The sequence below is a fragment of the Grammomys surdaster genome, unplaced genomic scaffold (assembly GCF_004785775.1).
Source record: "Grammomys surdaster isolate TR1022 unplaced genomic scaffold, NIH_TR_1.0 149, whole genome shotgun sequence".
NCBI classification, from domain to species: Eukaryota; Metazoa; Chordata; class Mammalia; order Rodentia; family Muridae; genus Grammomys; species Grammomys surdaster.
The window spans coordinates 9,629,077-9,646,911 of record NW_021604607.1 but is presented as its reverse complement, the minus strand read 5'-3'; the positions used below and the strand labels follow the sequence as shown (position 1 = coordinate 9,646,911).

The following is a 17,835-nucleotide window of genomic DNA, read 5'->3' as shown; positions in this document are numbered from 1 at the left end:
AGATGATAGAGTCATCCAGGTTTTAAAGGAACAATGGACTAGAAAACTTGGCACACACAGGACAAGGCCAGCACATGAAAATGAATGCTACTCTCCATATACGCACTTATGGACGCTTAGAGTTAAATGTAAAAACAGTACTTTTTCTAATAACACACAAACCATTAACCATTATGGGATAAATCTATCAAAATAAGTATGTATAAGACTCATGGATTCTTTTAGGCAGTAGTCAGCATTTCCTATGAAGGGCCAGAGAGTAAATACAATACACATTTTTGGTCTTTCTTACAAACATAAGTAGCTATAGAAAAAAATTTTTTTTTTTAAAAAGAGGCATAGTTTTCAATAAAACTTTATTCAAAACAGGATGAGGACCTGATTTGACTTTATGATTACAGATTGCAACCTTGTTGTAGAGAAATGCACTCAAAACATCTTATTGCTAGTACTGAATAAAAGTTAGACTAATTAAGTTACTTGCAAACTTGTAGGCTGCTGTGAAAATAGAGATGGCAATAATTTCTGCCCAGAGAAACAAAATAAATAGTTGTCATCGGTTGAATATTAAACTGTTTTACATCAAACTCAGAACTCTTATCCTAACATTTGTGATTCACTGCCGGTCGATGCCTGAGTTTTCAAGTGTTTATTGGACAAGCCATAAAATCTTTCTGGTTACTTTATCAACTAATGAGTTAAATACTACTTTGTACATATTCATTTTATATTTGTCTGAATAATGATTTTATTTATTCATGTATTTATTTTAAAATTCATTTTGTAACAATTTTTTATAATCATATTTTAAACTAATCACATCATCTTCATCATCATTATGAAAGACAAGTGCCAGCCACCACTGTATTTGGAACCTGCATATACAATAACTCTACTTTTCAACTAAAATCATTTATTTATTTACTTCTTCTGTATGGATACATGTCTGTGTGAATGTATGCCATGCATATGTGGGTGCCCATAGAGAGCAGAAAAGGGCTGGAGTTACAGGCAGTTATAAACTGCATGACATGGGTTCTAGAAACCAAACCCAGGGTCTCTGCAAGAGCAAAGCGTGCTCTTAACCACTGAGCCAGTTTTCCCACACCATAACATCTCTTTTCATATCAACAATGCAAATTATGGAATATATATGGATAGGCTATTGTTCAAAGTTTATGTGGCCTGACCTGTGTCAAACATCTAGAAAGTAGGGACAACAGTGTCAAGTCCAGGCCTACTTAGACCCAATCCCCTTTTCATCACACAGTTCTCTATTCATAAGGCTATCCAGTATGCTGACGGAGCACCACAAATACAACAACAACAACCACAACCACAACAACAAAACACCCAGTGCTAAATCTCAAACTACAACCAAAAAGTAGTCACAATAAAACCTGGCATTTCCTCTTATGCTTTTCAATTTTAAAATGGTAAAAATACTTAGGGTCCCTGCTGATTTGTTCTTTATCCTTCTAGTTATTAGACAACAACAGATAATCTACCTTATGTGAAATTCTTTCTAAAAAACTGTTCAGATAAAGTTCCAATGAACTCCAACTGAATTTTATACAAAAGTGATTTTGTAACCATTTTCATTCGCTACACACAAAGTTCCAAAGTGGTCCACTGAAAATCTGTACCCCAAGTAATACTGAATATTTTGATTTCCCTCTGCTAGGTGGTAAAAGCCTCTTCAACTTCTATTTTTGGAAATTGTGGTATCCCTTTAATCCTGTTACAGACCTGCTGACAGGGGTGACAGCAAAGGAAGCAGGCTGAGGACCTGTCCCAGCCAAGGCTCCAGGAAGAGGAAGAAAACAAAGCATAAGCAAGCAATTCACCTGTGTCAGTATTCACAGCTCAACTCAAAAACCACCATCTCTGTGCAAGCTACTTCAGAGCACACAGCCCCTGAAGCCAGGTTAGCTTTGGTGTAGTCATTTACAGCATGGTTACACAAGAGCCCTTCTCTGGGTCTGTCTTTTTCATAACCAGAAACCCTTTGGTATGTGGAGAGAGCACTGAGAAAGCACCTATATTTGCCTGCCTCTCCCTCCCTTGCTACATTTAAACTGTCAGCAGACATGCACTCTTGTGCACAGTCAACTTCAGATCCTTCCCAAGTAGCTGATACAACCTAGCTAGCAATTTTTTAAAAAGTAGTATCAATTACTTTTCAAAAACGACACCTGGTTTGCTCAAGTCATTTTCAAAGTTCTCTTTGATTTTACAGTGAAAAACATACAGAACTAATATCTCTTTCCAAATTAAATTTGGTGCTATGGGTTTATTGGCTGTCCTCAGACCACACAATAAAGACTGATATTCTAAATGTTCAGCTCCATTCCTGAAGGCTATGTGTTAAGTATGTACAGCCTAATTCAGTATTACTTTGAAGCAACACAATTTATCCTTGCTTGGAGCCAAAAGTTAGCATTCTGCTGGCTGTTTTCTGATTGAGGCCCAAGTGCTGAATGAGAATAAAGTCAGATATTGACAATTATGAAAGCTCAGAAGGCTCTAGAAGCCTGGATATACACAGCATGCCTACCTCTCTCTACTGTTACTGTGAGAAAGTCTGCTTCTCTAAGTACCAGGCCCAGATTGTAGGGATAATATGGTTGGCCAGAAAGGCCTTGATCTTTAGTGGAGGTGAGTATGGCCCATATCTACATCTATATTGATTTCATATATATATATATATATATATATATATATATATATATATATATATGAAAGCATCATACTTATATAAAAGTAATAAACCCTGGATTTCTTTCTCCTTAAGTGAGAGGCTACAGATAAGTAAAATAGAATGGGCCACGCAGTATGGCACTGGAATCAAAGGTATCAGTATGGTCTCTTACTAGCTTAATGTAGATGCAGACTGATATAGAAAAATTGTGTGTGCATATAAATAGGTTAATATATTTATGTGGGTTTCCTAATTCTGTTTAAAGAGCATATCTACAGACTGTGGTACCTCAGTAGCAGTGAGTACACAGTATTGTGATTTTGGTGTCTAATATCACTGGACAATAAAAGGAATCAGGGCTTCTTGGAGAGGTTACTAATTCTAGACCTAGGTGAGCCTAAAACATTTTGTAATGCCAGAAAAGAAAAAGCAACAAATCAAACTAAAAGCATGGAAGTATGTCAAAGAGATAAGAACAAACCTGAGTTTACAGTGATTGAAATCACAGACATCTGGGCAACAAAATAAATTATGAAAAATTAAGATTAAATCTAAATTAAACAATACCCTATATGACATGTAGGCACATTTACATATACACATGTACACATATATGTATATATTTGCTGAACTATTAAAATAATTGTGAAACCTTGGTTTTGGGGAAAAAAGGTAATACCTATTGGGTCCATATTGACATAAATAAATGGTTGAAAATGTCAATTAATTAATTAATTAATTAATTGATTTTCCACTGAGAATTAATTACCCATTAATGAAGATACCTACCTCAAAGAAATAAAAATCAACTTCTGTTCCTCCACTCCCCAGTACATGCTACATTTCCTAACTTCCTCCCCAAGAGTAGAAAGAGGGGCAAGGGTGGGCAAGCCTAGCAAACATCACCTCTAAGCCATGCTGACATGTGTCAGCCTATACCCTTGCTATGACACAATATAAATGGCAACTATCTTTGTGACCTCCTTCTCAAACCTTAATCCCTAGCTTAGTCACAAAACAATGCACCATCAAAATCCCAAGACAGGCAAATTCAAATGGAGGAACTTTCTGACCAGAGGTCTATGTGAAGGCCATTAAAAACAAGGTCTTGATACCATAAAACACCACAATAACATAGGACAGTGACAGTGAGAAACCTTTGTAATGTCTTCACAACTTTTTAGTAGACCTAAAACTACTCTAACCAAAAAGTTTACCATGAGATTAAATATAAAAACAAGATTAGATCTATGCTATTTATAAAGGACAACGAAAACTGTAATTTAATAAGAGAGAAGGAATGAACATTATATATGTGTGTGTATATATGTATGTATTTAAGAATCTAGGGCAAAAGAAAGTTGTTTAAGCAATCTCAACACTTCACAAAAATAGCATATGAGACAAAAAGGCATAAATAGGAATTAAGAAGGCATTAGTGATAAAGAAACCAAATCTCCAAAACAGCATAAAAATCATGAAAATTTCAGACACTAAGAACATTGCTTAAATTTTCTTAAACAACGTACATTGTTAAAGTGTTTAGAATTAAAGAAAAACTAGAAAAAATTATATTGCTTATCATTTTCAACTCACATTGCTATGAGGCAGAAGAAAGATGGTGTAATATTATTGTAGAATAGTCTTCAAAATAGACAATTCAGGAATAATCATATTATTGTAACTCAAAACTGTCCTCAATAAATCTCAGAAAAGGGAATGTTACCAGAGATGTCCTCTGAGCATATAGCTCATATTTTAAGAAAAATTAACAACATGCTTCTATGTAAATGTTTAAACTTTTAAAAACTCAAGTAATACATTAAAGGAAAAAAAAGTCATAACAGAAAGTTTCAAATATTTAGATCTGGACAAGAATGGAAGTATCACAAAGCGACATGTAAGATGGAGCTAAGATGTCATAAAAGGAGCACATATGGCCACAAATGAGAATATCAAAAATAGAGTGTTAATAAAATAGTCACCTAGCTTCAAAATTTAGTTCAAGAAACCATAGGATAAGTTCAGAAAAAGTTTAAAAAAAGAAATAATAAAGGTAAAAATATATACTTACAAAAATAAAATTAAATACCTCATAGAACTTACCAAATATTAAAACTGGTGCTTGGGGCCATCAAACAGAGCCAGTGCTCAGTGCAGGGTGTTTGGGAGATGAACTACAAGGCCAGTGCAACTTGCATGAGCTCATTGTTTTCTGGGCTATGCTAGAAGATGGATGAAAGTCAGCAGTAGCAACTGAGCTTAGCTTCTAAGTCAGCAGCAGCAAACACAGCTTTCTGTTGGCGTTATCAAACGCTGCATGCTGGCTTCAGGGTAAGCACCTACCTACAGGGCTGGCCTCCAGGAGAGCACACTGAAAGAGGTCCATGTGCACTAGTACAGCATTATATTTATTTATTTTTTTAAGAAAGACTGTTGCCCAGGCTGACCCTGAACTCACTATGCAGCTGAGAACAATCTTGAACTTCTGCTCTTCATATCTCCATTTCCCTAAGGCTGGATTATCAGCATTAGGTGTGCACTGCCATTTCCAGTGCCTATGGGATCAAACCTGGGGCCTTGCACATGCTAGGTAAGCTCTATAAACAGTGAAATCCCCAGCCCTGGACATGTACTTTTGACACTGCAAACAAGCAAGTGTTCTGGGAATCTTGTGAAAATGCAGGTTCTGATTAAAAAGAATTAAGATTGGCCCAGGGGTCTATACTTCTACCAGTTTCAGTGATGACCCCAGGATTGTGGTTCCCTACCAAACGTTGAGAAGCAAGGCTTTGTAAACTATTTCGAGTGCTCAGCAAAATGTCAGCAAACTACTACCTCTAAGAACAGGCAATCAGGAAAAAAGCATCAAAGCTACTCTCACTTTGAATTTTAAAAATGACCAGACTCATTGTGACTAAGCAACTGATACCTAAGATTTAACTTCTGAAGTGGACTGACAGCTAGGAAGAACTCATGTCTATTCACTTTGTGTTTCCTTTGGGAAAAGAATAAAAATTCAGGAAACAACAAATAGAGTAATTGAGGACAGGGAAGAATAACAAAATATATTATACACTGATTCATAATAGGCAATGTCACAACCATGAAGACGCTTCTGCAACAGTGTTCCTGTGCAGAGGCATGGAAGTCCTGGGAGCAAGGCACAGGGCAGAAAACTGGGGTAGAAGAGTGCTGCTGTTGAACTGTTCAGAAATCTGCCACCCTGTGGGTAATGTCATAGCTCTAATTCACTCCACATTTCCTTAGAAGTGCATGAGCTTAATTTCTGGTGCTAAAGTGTACATGTGCCGGTGCATACCCACACAGAGTTTGTATAGTCAACCATGAATTTTAATATAAATTACTACCATGTATCTGTTCTCTAACCCTCTGAAAATTAGACCTGATGTGAGGTGAAAATTTCTGGTTTCTTTGGAGACTTAGTTGTGTCATGTGATGTTTTTCTAGAAACTGTCTTATAAGAGGATACTTTGCTGAAGCAGACACACGGGAGGAATATTTTGCTGAGAACAGATGTGTTTTTCTCAAGGCTGCCTAGAAAAAGGGCATGTGATGTTATGTTAAAAAATATATAGTGGACAACGCTGGATGGCATTGGTACCCCTTGCACTCTTTGCTGGCCACTATGGGCTTTGCTGATGCTGACTTTCACTGAGGATGCTGGATGGCACTGGTACACCTTACCCTTCTTTGTTAGTTACTATCTGTTGTGACTTCATAGAGAAAAATGTACCAAAAAGCTTGTGGTGGTGTGTGTTCTTGCTGCTTCTGAGGATTTAGGCCAATTGGCAGAGCCTTACAGTTTCTTCTCGATCAATCTGCCATTGCTGATTTGTAAATGATACTTCTGAGTCCTGTTGCTACTGATTCAACAACGATGTTTACGAGTGGATCGAGCTGCTGCTGATGATTCTTATAAACTGTACTATTAATATCCTGACAACACAGATTGGATTTGCTATGAAGAACTATTTCTGACAGGTCCACATCCTCCTTTGCTCCACTACCCTTTTCTTTCCACTACCTTTGGTGGGTGGTGGGTTAGGAGACATTAAAGCATTTAAAAAACACTTATTAAAAATAGATTTAAAAAAATCTACGCCTAAACTGATGATGACTTAATGTTTTTCTCAAATAAACTGATTAATGAATACCGCTTTCCAGTATAAGAACAGTATTGAAAACAATCAATTATTAATCAGGAACTGATATTGTATATCAGAAACTCTTTTCCAAGAAAGAAAAGACACAATAAACGAGCACTAACTTACATGTAGTAAGACCCTTCTCACCATCTATAACCAATCAAGTCTTTGAAAGACTTGAATAGTGGGGGTTAGGCCATCCAACAGCACATGGAGGTTGTTAATTACAATCCCATTCACATGACGTTTTCCAAAACATGAGTTTATTCAAAATAAAAGCTCTATTATGCCATGTGTAGCACACCTTCCACCATATACAGTGTTAGAGGAATGAAACATAGAGGCACAATCATGCTAGGCAGGTGCTCACCCACCAAGTCACATGCCCAGGACTATCCAACTCTTCAAACAAACAGACACACACTCACACACACACACACGAGAGAGAAAGGCAGAGATATGTAAAGTAATTATTTGACAATTTCTAAAAGAGGCACTAATAATGTATGTTAGCTGGGTAAGGTTGTGACCTTTAATCCCAGAACTCGGGATGCAGATGTAGGTAAATCTCTGTGAGTTTGAGGCTGGTCTGTTCTACAGAGTGAATTCCAGGACAGTCAGGGCTATACAGAGAAACCCAGTTTCAAAAAACCTTAGAGAGAGGAGGGGGGAATGGGGGAGGGGGGAGGGAGAGGGAGAGAGAGAGAGAGAGAGAGACAGAGACAGAGAGAGACAGAGAGACAGAGAGAGGTAGATAGAGGGGTGGATAGGAATGTATGTAGTGATTTAAAGTCTTACATATCATAACATTTTTCAAGAATCATGTTTCCAATTTACTATCCCCACCATGCATTTTTAGCATCCTTACATAGATCCACTAATCTCCTTATTGAGGTAAAAATCTGGCAATCTGGACATGGTCTAGTTCCAATTTTGATGTCCTGGCTAAGTTCTTAGCAGAACCTTTATTCTTAAGAGATTTACCCACATGATTCCCACCTACCTGGGAGAAGCTCAATGAGACAGGTGTTAATCACACCCAGCAATGCATCCAGGCTTCAAGCACAGTATGTGAGAAAATTCTAACTATGTGTTCTTTTTCCAAAGCTCTCCCTAGATCTAGTAAAGTACTGAGCTCCCTAAGGCTGGGGAGGGCAAACTTTAGTTTCAAAAAAACAAAAACAAAAACAAAACCAACCACGGTTCAAGTGGATCACCAGCAAGCTGGGACAGGAAATGAAGTAAAGTTTAAAATTTTAAAAGGAACTGGCTTATATGCTCGTAGCACCTTTGTGTGTGTGGATAGGTGGGATTGGGGGGGGGGGAATCTGGAGCTTCCACTGGGATTTCAAATCCTGAATTTCCTCTCATTGTCTCTAGGCTGAGTTCATCTAGCCTGCTGAGTTACAGACTGTCCCTGGGTCAGGAGTGGAGTTTTGATGATCATGAGTATTTAAGAGAGCTGTACCCTATCTTGTCCCACAGAATAATGGAGGGAACCCACAGGTACCATGGAGCAAAGGTTTTCAACAAAAAGTAGACACTCCAGTGAAAGGGGATAGAACATAATAGCAGTGTAATGTAGAAGAGTGGTTTGACAGCCATGTGCTGTAGATCAGGAAATGAGCTTTACTTCCTCGAATCTCTCTTTGAGCCCCTGGGCTCACTTTACTGCAAGCTGAGTTCTTTGTGGGTCACATATTAGATAGCCTGCATATCAGATATTTACATTACAATTATAACACTAGCAAAATTACAGTTATGAAGTAGAAAGGAAATAATTTTATGGTTGGGGGTTACCACCACATGAAGAACTATATTAAAGGGTAGGAGCATTAGGAAGGCTGAAAACCACTGTTCTAAGGTGACCGCCAAATAATCTTGGTATTCTCAACCACAGTGCTTTTAAAAAGGCAAGCGATTCCTTAGTACCTCAAATAAACTGGGCATCCTAAACGAACCCAAGGTCTACAGAGTAAGTAGACATACTGTGCAATCCCCAAATACTGCACCAACAAAAACAATGACTTGGGTTTGTTTGTTTGTTTTGCCAATTACAGTGGCATCTTCTAAAAACAAGCAATAAATAATATTTTTACTGGATAGGAAACACCCCCAAATTTCCATCACATAATGGGCCCACATATTATGAGCTACTCTACAGGAATACTAGGGAATGACAGCCCCACACTGTAGACAGTGTGCTGCTTTGTTCTGATGGGTTTCTAAAACACCCTCAGAATTATCTTGAGTAATAAAATGACTCAAAACAATAACAATGGAAGGACTGGAGGAGCTGGCAGGATGGAGATGAAAAACGACCTTACAGAAGCACTAGATTAGTCTATCTAGGCAGATCCTGTGTCTCCTTCCACTTATGAACTTCAAATTCTCCCCTTGGAATGGTCAAAGAGTTCTTTGTCTGAGACACTGTAACAGTGTTCTTTTCCAGATTTACTGAGTTTCTGATGGAGTTTGAGGGAAAGGATGTAATTCCAAACAAACCAGGTGTGCAGGATAGCGAGCCGATAGGCAGGAACTCTTTGGGGGAACCTGTGAGAGGAATATTGGCTCCTCTGAAGGCGGGGCTGACTAAAGGATCCTCTGTGAAGCACAAACAACTGACACTCTCTCATATGCACTCTCAGCGGACTACGAGGAACCTTCACATGGTCTACTATTATTTCAATGGACATTAATTTTCCTAAAACAGCTTTTTTTAAAGCTCAAAGTCTCATATCATTTTTAGTGCTTCACATGCTGACAAATACCTTCCCTCCAATCATAATCTCCTCAGGGCCCTCCTGAAATCACACACTGGCCAAGATATGGTCCCCATGCAAATACTTTCTTCTGCTGTTTACCCTAAGCCCCAATGCTTATGAAGTCTTTGCCCTCGCTCCAACCCATCCTACCTCACCTCAGGTGGTGACTATGACATTCCTTTGGCACATATCATATGCTGCCATATAACTTCTGTTGTGTAGCTTGCAAAGTTGACAGCTTCTTTTTCAGGGAAGATCACAGCTTCATGAGAGTGGGGGCCATGTTATAAACAAACTTTTCTTTGTGTTTTCCATGGCACCTGGCACAACCATTTATAACTTAAAAACTACTCAGTAAAAATTCACTAAGTAAAAGCAGAGATATTCTCCAGTTCACTCTCTGTCTATCTCACAAGCCCAGGCACAGACAACACATGGAAGGCCTCACTGGAGGACAGAGGAAGTGATGTAATACTCACTGTTCTCTTTTCTGGATCCAACACAGGCCTGACTCTCTGATCCTAGAGGGGATTCATTTTAGGTGCTTCTAAAATAGGGTGACCTTCCTAGTTTTGTTCATCCATTAAGTCCATTCTGTAGGTCCTTCTCTATTGAAGATAGTCTCAGACACACATCTGGCATACCTGCTTACAAATCTATGTGACCAGTGTAATTTGAGAAAAAAATTTACTTTCCAGTGCCTCCCTTCAGTCTCAATCATTGTCACTTCAACAATGACTACTCTGATCTTTCATTAATTGTTCCCATTTGCCTTCCTCTCCTGCCTACTATGACTCTTCTATTCTGCCTGCTCTTTTGGGACAAAGCAATTAATAGCTTCCAAGAAATTACATAATTCACCTACTATATGGACTATAAATTATAGTATTTTCCTACTATTTATTATTTTATCTCCCCCACTACTTCCCTGCTATAAGAATATTAGCTCCATGAAAGCTGATCTTTTTGTTTTGTTGGATTTTGAGACAGGGTCTCATGTAGCCCATGCTAGCCTTCAACTCATTATGTAGCTAAGCTCATCCTGAACCGATCCTCCTGTCTCTAGCTTCCATGTGCTGGGAGTGCAGGCTTCTTATTCAGTGCTGTGGATTGAATCCATGTGCTCTGAGCATGTTAGCAAAGTACTCTGCCAACTTAGCTACATCCTCATCCCTGAGAGCTAATGTTCCTGAGCAAGGATCTCTCTTTTCTTTGATGCATATACTTGAGATAAAGCTGGCATTAATCAATAATGCTTGAATAATCCAACAATGCCAATTTCTCTAGTGAGACCCTGAATATTTATAAGCCCCATAATGACTGGTTTTTCTCTGAGAATTTTCTTTTCCTCATCTACAGAAGTAGTACATTATAGTACAGTATAACACACACACACACACACACCAGAGGACAGTGTATGTAGCATAGTACAGTCTAAGACTGTAAGTTAAGAGCATAGCTCAAAAGCTTCACATGAGCCTAGAACTAAATCCCTGATCTATTTGTCACCACTTACATTTTGTATAACTTTGGGAATATCTCAAACTTTTTCAGTCTTTTTTTTTTCTTATCAGTAGGATAGGAATAACACACACCTTCCAGAAGGACTTCTGTAGGTACTCAATAATTGGTAGCCCATCTAATCAATGTATCCTGTTCAGCAATCAGGGAAAATATAGGCCTACTCTCTACTCTTCACCATTCCTGGCCCCATTCTAACTCCTGGGGAAACACGAAGCAGCTATCCTCTAAGTTCAACATAGCCTTCTTGACTTATATTCAGCCTTCCTTCAGAACACTGCAAATCCACAGGAGGGCATTGCTAGGGGGACAGTGATCATGGATGGCAGCCTGTGCTCTGGAACCCAACAGCTGGGAGCTATCTTCCAACACTTGGAGAAGGCTCTCTAAGTAACACATACCAAATAAAAGCTTTTGAATGTTTATAAGGAAAGGATTAAGTTATCTCTGGAAGCAGCATTTTAATTAAAAATGACTTTTGGGGGGCTTATATCCAGAAAGCAATATATTGCCAAAGTACATTTTAACAAGATCTAGAGCCTAGTGCCACCCAGTGACTGTCATGTCAAGGCAACAGGAAGTCATTGCTCTGCTGTCCCTGGGCTAATCCAGATGCCTGTCCTCCCACCTTGGTGACTGCCTGCAGTCTCTAGCTCTATCTGCCATATTCCTGTTCTCTGAGAACTGCAGGTTCAGCAGAGACACTGACACATTGCAGTCACATCATGAGAGAAACTCTGACACGGCCCTTCTCAGGCTGGGGAGCAACTCTGTCACTTATACATTCCCCTTTCTCAGGACTACAGGTCATCAAGAGGAAAGAATAAGTCTGACTACCAGTCATAAATATGAGCATTTTTCAGTGACGTCTGACTCATTCTGGAAACAAGTCACACTGATACGTAATCCACTCAGCACTGACACCACCATCACACTTCAGGCTTTTTTTTTTTTTCATCTGAAATCGTATTTTCTGAGGATAAAATAAGACAACAACGGACACAGGTCACCAAAAGGGATCCATCAAGTACTATGCCATTGCTGGATAACTTGAACATTTTATGTTTCACAATTTTGTACTGTTGAGAAATATGGAACATATATTAAAATTCTTAAAGCAAAGACTGTTTACCATGGGTATGCTTTTAAAAGATGGAAATAACTCTTAAATTATATTTAATTATAAGTACTCAGGTAACCATATAGTCCAAGGCTGTCTGTCTCCTGGACTTTCTATTTCCTCTATTGGATCTAGGAAAACAATGAAGGATGGTTGTCTGATCCCGGCTCCTCGAACAGCAGCTGCTTTACACGCATACGCAAACTGGTCCACCTTTACTTCTCTCTAGCTTTCTGCTTTTCTTTTCAAGAGAGCGATTGACGATCACCGTCTAGCTCAGTGCTCAAGCTGTCCTTGCCAACCCAGTGCACTGCCCTCATCTGTGTGGAGAGCCTGACTCAAGCAGAGACCACCTCACTTCTGTCTTCTTGCATGCTCACAGCCATCTGGCCGTCTGTCTTTCACCTCAGCTTCACTCACCCTCTGGCACTGTCCACAGCGAGCTCACTAAGCTTTGGACCCTGACCCCCAGCACCCCACACCCTCACCCCAACACTGAAGCACCTACCCATACAATGTCTAACACTGGTGCTCTCTCTGTTTCCAATGTTGACCAATCACAACACACCCAATTTAAGGAGACTAACAGATAAAACCAAAAAAGACACTCTTGGTTTAATTTCCTTAATTATGAAAAGCTGCTACTCTAGTCAAGTTCAGGGAGGAAGCACATTATAAAAAGAGAACATGGGCTTTAGAGTGAAGTACACCTCTCCCTCTGACCAGGGAAGGTATGAATGAAGGGATACCTGTCTTGCTACTTTGCAGGCTTGCTAAGAACATGAATAAAATCAAGTGTTGCCTTTACTTGCATGGTAAACTAGGCTGACAACCTAGGCTATCTGAAGGCATCTATGGTTAACATACCCCACTACAAAAGTAGGCAGCACCATCACCGAGCTCTGTGGACAAGAAAGAAAACTCCTCGTCCCCCTCCCACCCTAGGTGGGGAAATCAAGTCTCCAAATTGGGGAGGAAAATAAAAGAACTCAAGTGTTTGATATGTTCTGTTGGTAAAACAGAAAAGGAAAGTTGATGTCAATTAGTGGGAATAAGGCTTGAGCTCTCACACCAAGGGATACCAGTGCTAGAGTGATTATTTAGATTGAAGACATAACTTGTCTAGACTATTCAGATAAACACACAAAGGGTCTTCTCACCTTCCAACAAGCTCCATCTAACTAGTATACTTTATAAAAAAAATTTTCTTTCATCTTTTATATTTTATATTATACCATCAGAAACTTGAACAAAAGACATGGTAGATGAAGAAATTCAAAATTCAAACTCTCCCCTGAGATGCTGTACACTTCTTTATGAAACATCAAAATGTTAGTTAAATACACAAGAATCAGAACAAAGCTTTCCTCAGGGTTGTTGGCCAAGCTTGGTCTCAACAAGAGAACTTTCTGCATGCCACTGCAACCTCTTAGGAGTGATAAGTGAACTAGTAATAACATTAAAGTTCCTAAATGAAGAACTTTGGCAATAAAAACAGACAATTCTACTTCAAAGATGGGTGGTCCTGCTAGTGCTTCTCTCAAGTGAGTAATATTTATGGCTCTTCTGGCCTTCACTGAGACTTCAAGTGGTACCTTGGGCTCTTCAGAACCCACTATACAATCTCACCTTCCCAGTGTGCACCACTTCCATCCACCTCAGCATTGCCATTCTGAGCCTCTGGTTTTGAGTGATTAGGAAAGGAACTCACAACTTCTTGTTCTGCACACCCTATAATTTGAATCTTTTCCAGACTCAGAAATTCAGGGATCAGCACATTTTTGTCTTTAACATATACCAAAGAAATACTCTGGGGTTTGATATGTTTATGTAAACATCTTCAAAGAAGTCAATGTATAATTCAAGAAAATATTCTATGAAAGAATTTGTTTTCTGATTACAAAATGATTTCCTGCTCTTGAAAAACTAACAGTTTTGTATTTACTTAGCTGGCTCTGAAGGTCCCATGGAGAGTATCACTCCTCTCAGGTCCTTAACATCTCTTTTCCAAGTGCAAGTATTTGCTGGTTTCAAAGGTAGCTCTATGTTTAGAAGAATTTACAAGTGAAGACTCCTCCCTGACTTAACCCTTTAGATGCTCACTGACAACACTGCAGACAGACTCGAGCACCTCTGACTCCTTTTCCACCAGGTAAAGCAGCCTTAGTAACTACAAAGTCTGTTAGACCACCCAGTGAACACCCAGCACCCACACTGTGACTCCCTCCCCTAATAAGCCTTTCTTGCACTTTGGGCAGACTGGTGCAACAGCCAGGTCCGCCATGGAGGTAGGAGGCATCTAATGGAAGAGGCCACAAGTGGAGAAAGAAAGGAGGAGTGGCTTCACCTACACTGCTGAAAGCCCTTGGCCAGCAGCATGGCTGCAACCTTTCATGCTCTGGGCACTCCTAACTCTCTACAGCGTACACTTTCAAGATTCAGTTTTGCTATTTTCCTTGTAACTAGTCTGTTTCCTTTGAAACAGCAGCAGTGTTGGGGACCAATAGCTCTAACTTGGGTTTTCTGAGACAAACCTTTCTACTAACGTGGTGGTCTCTGTGACTTCCACCAGTGTACCTTGACCAGGGCCAAAAGGTACAGAAAGTGGTGGTACCACCCATCAACCTGATCTTCAGAAAGCTGCAAAATAGGTCTTTGATTCAGCTGTGGCTCTGTGAGCAAGTCAGTGTGCTGATAGAGGGTTGTGCTACTAGCTTTGATGAGTACATGGACCTCAGACTAAATGATGTAGAAGAAAGTGTTTCCAACTAGCAATGGTCAAGCATGGGAGAAGTTGAGAAGGCAGTACCGTGCTTTTAAAGGTGTTTTAGCACAGTCTGAAACAGTTACTAATATTGCTTTAGAAGCCCTTATGTTATCAGGTGACAATAAAGGCTATGAGATTGTTTTTGTTACAAAGGAAGGAAGGAAGGAAGGAAGAAAGGAAGGAAGGAAGGAAACTTGTTTGACAAAACTAATGGTGATCTTTGGGCCTTTATAGCCTGTTTCCAAGGCTAAGATAACCTGTGCTTCTCTTTAGCATAGGAATGAAGAGAGGACCCCAAAGGGTTTAAATGCTTAAGGCTTTATAATAAGAACCACATGAGACTGGAGATATGGTTCTATGGGTAAAATACTTGCCATACAACATGACAACCTGTTCTGAATACCCAAAGGTAAAAATCCAGAGGTACAACCTGAGGGAAAGAACTCTCCCCCCCCCCCCCTCCCACAAGCTTGCAGGCTAGCACCCCGGTCTGCAGAGCAGAGAGCCTCTCAAACAAGGAAGAAGGTGAGGACTGACCTCTGGGGCTGTCCCCTGATGGCTACCTAGGTGTCTTGGAATAAATCCCTGCCCTCAAACACTGCTCTCTTCCCAACAAAAGCCTGTAATACACACAATACAGAGCAGATGATCTGAGATCCACTCTGAACTGAGACCCCAGCGGCTGTGAGTGTGTGTGTGTGTGATCTTTTTAGGAGGCCCATGGGATCAATCTATTTTAAACTGACACTAAGATGATAGTTTCCTTTACTTTTCCTTTATTATGTGCAGGTGAGTTTACAGGGTCTACAAAGACTGTGAGGATGTCTTCCCTGGTGATAAGAGTATGTGCTTTGGGATCTTATGTCTTGATATTATCTCATTTTTCCTATCTAAGTAAACAATGAAAGGTGAAACCTGCTTGCTACCGTCATTAACTTTAAGTGTGTAAAGTGCTGAGAACCACTAAAGTGGAGTTTTAGTCTGACCCAGAAGTTACTGTCCCAGGCATGCTGCCTTCCTCTCCACCTCACTCTGTGATGTTCTTTCTGCCTAAAAGACTCCTTCTCCATGCCTGATTAACTACTTTTAGCCTCTGTTTAACTGCTACCTGCTCTGTGGTGCTTGCCCTGATTTTTTCCACCTTAAACTGGATGGCCCTGCCATTTGTCGCCCATTACCTAACATGTTCTATTGGGATTGCCTACTTTCTGTTCTTGACATTGTCCAGACCAGGAATGACTTAGTTAATGTTCTGACTATGACACAACAATATACAGTAGGTGTTCAGTAAATCTTTACTCAATATATAAACAACCAAGTCATGAAGACAAAGCCATAGATCTACCTTACATTTCACCTACAGGCACGAGTTTGCATCATAGGGCAGGATACACATCTGACGCAGAAGCAGGCAGTTCGTCTCTGGAACTACACACTGTGAACCATTTCACACAGTCCCCCTTGTCAGTAGTGTAGACTTCAGGTTTACAGTATGTCCTGGGATCTCAAGGCCAACTCTCATTCTGCTTATAATCTAGCAGCATGCCATGAAGTTTCAATCAGTCCCTCTCCATGCCAAGGTGAGCATGCACAACAGCCATGTGAATGCAGACTTTACAACAACTACCCATTACCAGGTCAGGGTTTCTAATAGGACAGCTCCAATTAGTTCTCATTCATTTGTTGTACTTAAGTAAAAAGAACAATAAAATCCTATATTTACTGAAAACAAAAGCCAGCAAGGTGGCTTGGTTTTCCATTGCTTTGATAAAACACCAGGACCAAGGCAAAGACTAGAAGAGTTTATGTGAGCTAATGGTTCCAGAGAGTTAATAAGAGTCCTTGATGGCAAAATAAAGGCATCAAAAGGCAGGAACAGGAAGCTGACGCTTTATATCTTGAACCACAAGCAGGAAGCAGAGAGAGTCAACTGGAAATGGTATGAGTCAACTTTCCCAAACAGTGCCACCAACTAAGGACCAGGCATTCTAATACCTAAGACTCTGGGTGACATTTCTCATTCAAATTGTTACAACGTTGAGCAAGGAATGGCCAGAATATTCTATAGGAATACTTAATGAAAAAGCATGTTGTAGAATTTAATACACAGGATAATCTGCCAAATCAGTGTATACTGGTTCATACTTGAGGTTCATGAAGTAATATGTGAGAGATATCTGGTCGTTGAGAAGCAGAAATAAATAAATTATACAGATAAACTTAAAAGCCTATGTATTAAGTCTTCACATGCTAAGAATACATAAGAACCAAAAGTTCATCTTGTGGTGTTCGATGGAAGTCACACAGAGTCACTTTACTTACTTGCAGAAGCGTCCCATGAATATGGTTTTGTCGGAAACACTGGTCAGTGCTGTTGGGAAGTGAATCCAGCAGAGCATGGACGGTACTTGGTATTTGGTCTATCATAATGAAGGGGACCAATGCACGAGCTGCCATTTCACGGGAGCGGTAAATAGGTGAGCGACCACACCTAGGTAGAAATAGAAACATAGTATCATTCAATGCTTGTTTCCAAATCTGTATCTTTGTGTATGTTTATTTACAGGATCAGTACCTCATTTGAAATTATTGTTCACATATTTTCCTTATTCAAGAGATGTTTTTCTTTGTACATGTATAAGTTTCATAGTTCACATTACTTTTGCTAAAAATAACACAAGTATATATAATTCTATCACAGGAAAAAAGATAACAGGTGATAGTAAAAATGGTTTGCTCCTTAGTGATGAACACATTAACTGGACACCTATGAAGAGCAGAAAGTGCTGCGT

The 17,835-nt window shown here is 39.6% G+C and overlaps 1 protein-coding gene across 1 annotated transcript in view; it reads right to left on the bottom strand.

The window, feature by feature from the left end:
• Thada (THADA armadillo repeat containing) overlaps window positions 1-17,835 on the bottom strand; it is a 288,692-nt gene that overhangs the window by 109,146 nt on the left and 161,711 nt on the right. The window contains exon 28 of the mRNA XM_028765113.1: window positions 17,366-17,534. Within this exon, the coding sequence (XP_028620946.1) occupies window positions 17,366-17,534 (169 nt within the window). The remainder of the gene's footprint in view (window positions 1-17,365; window positions 17,535-17,835) is intronic.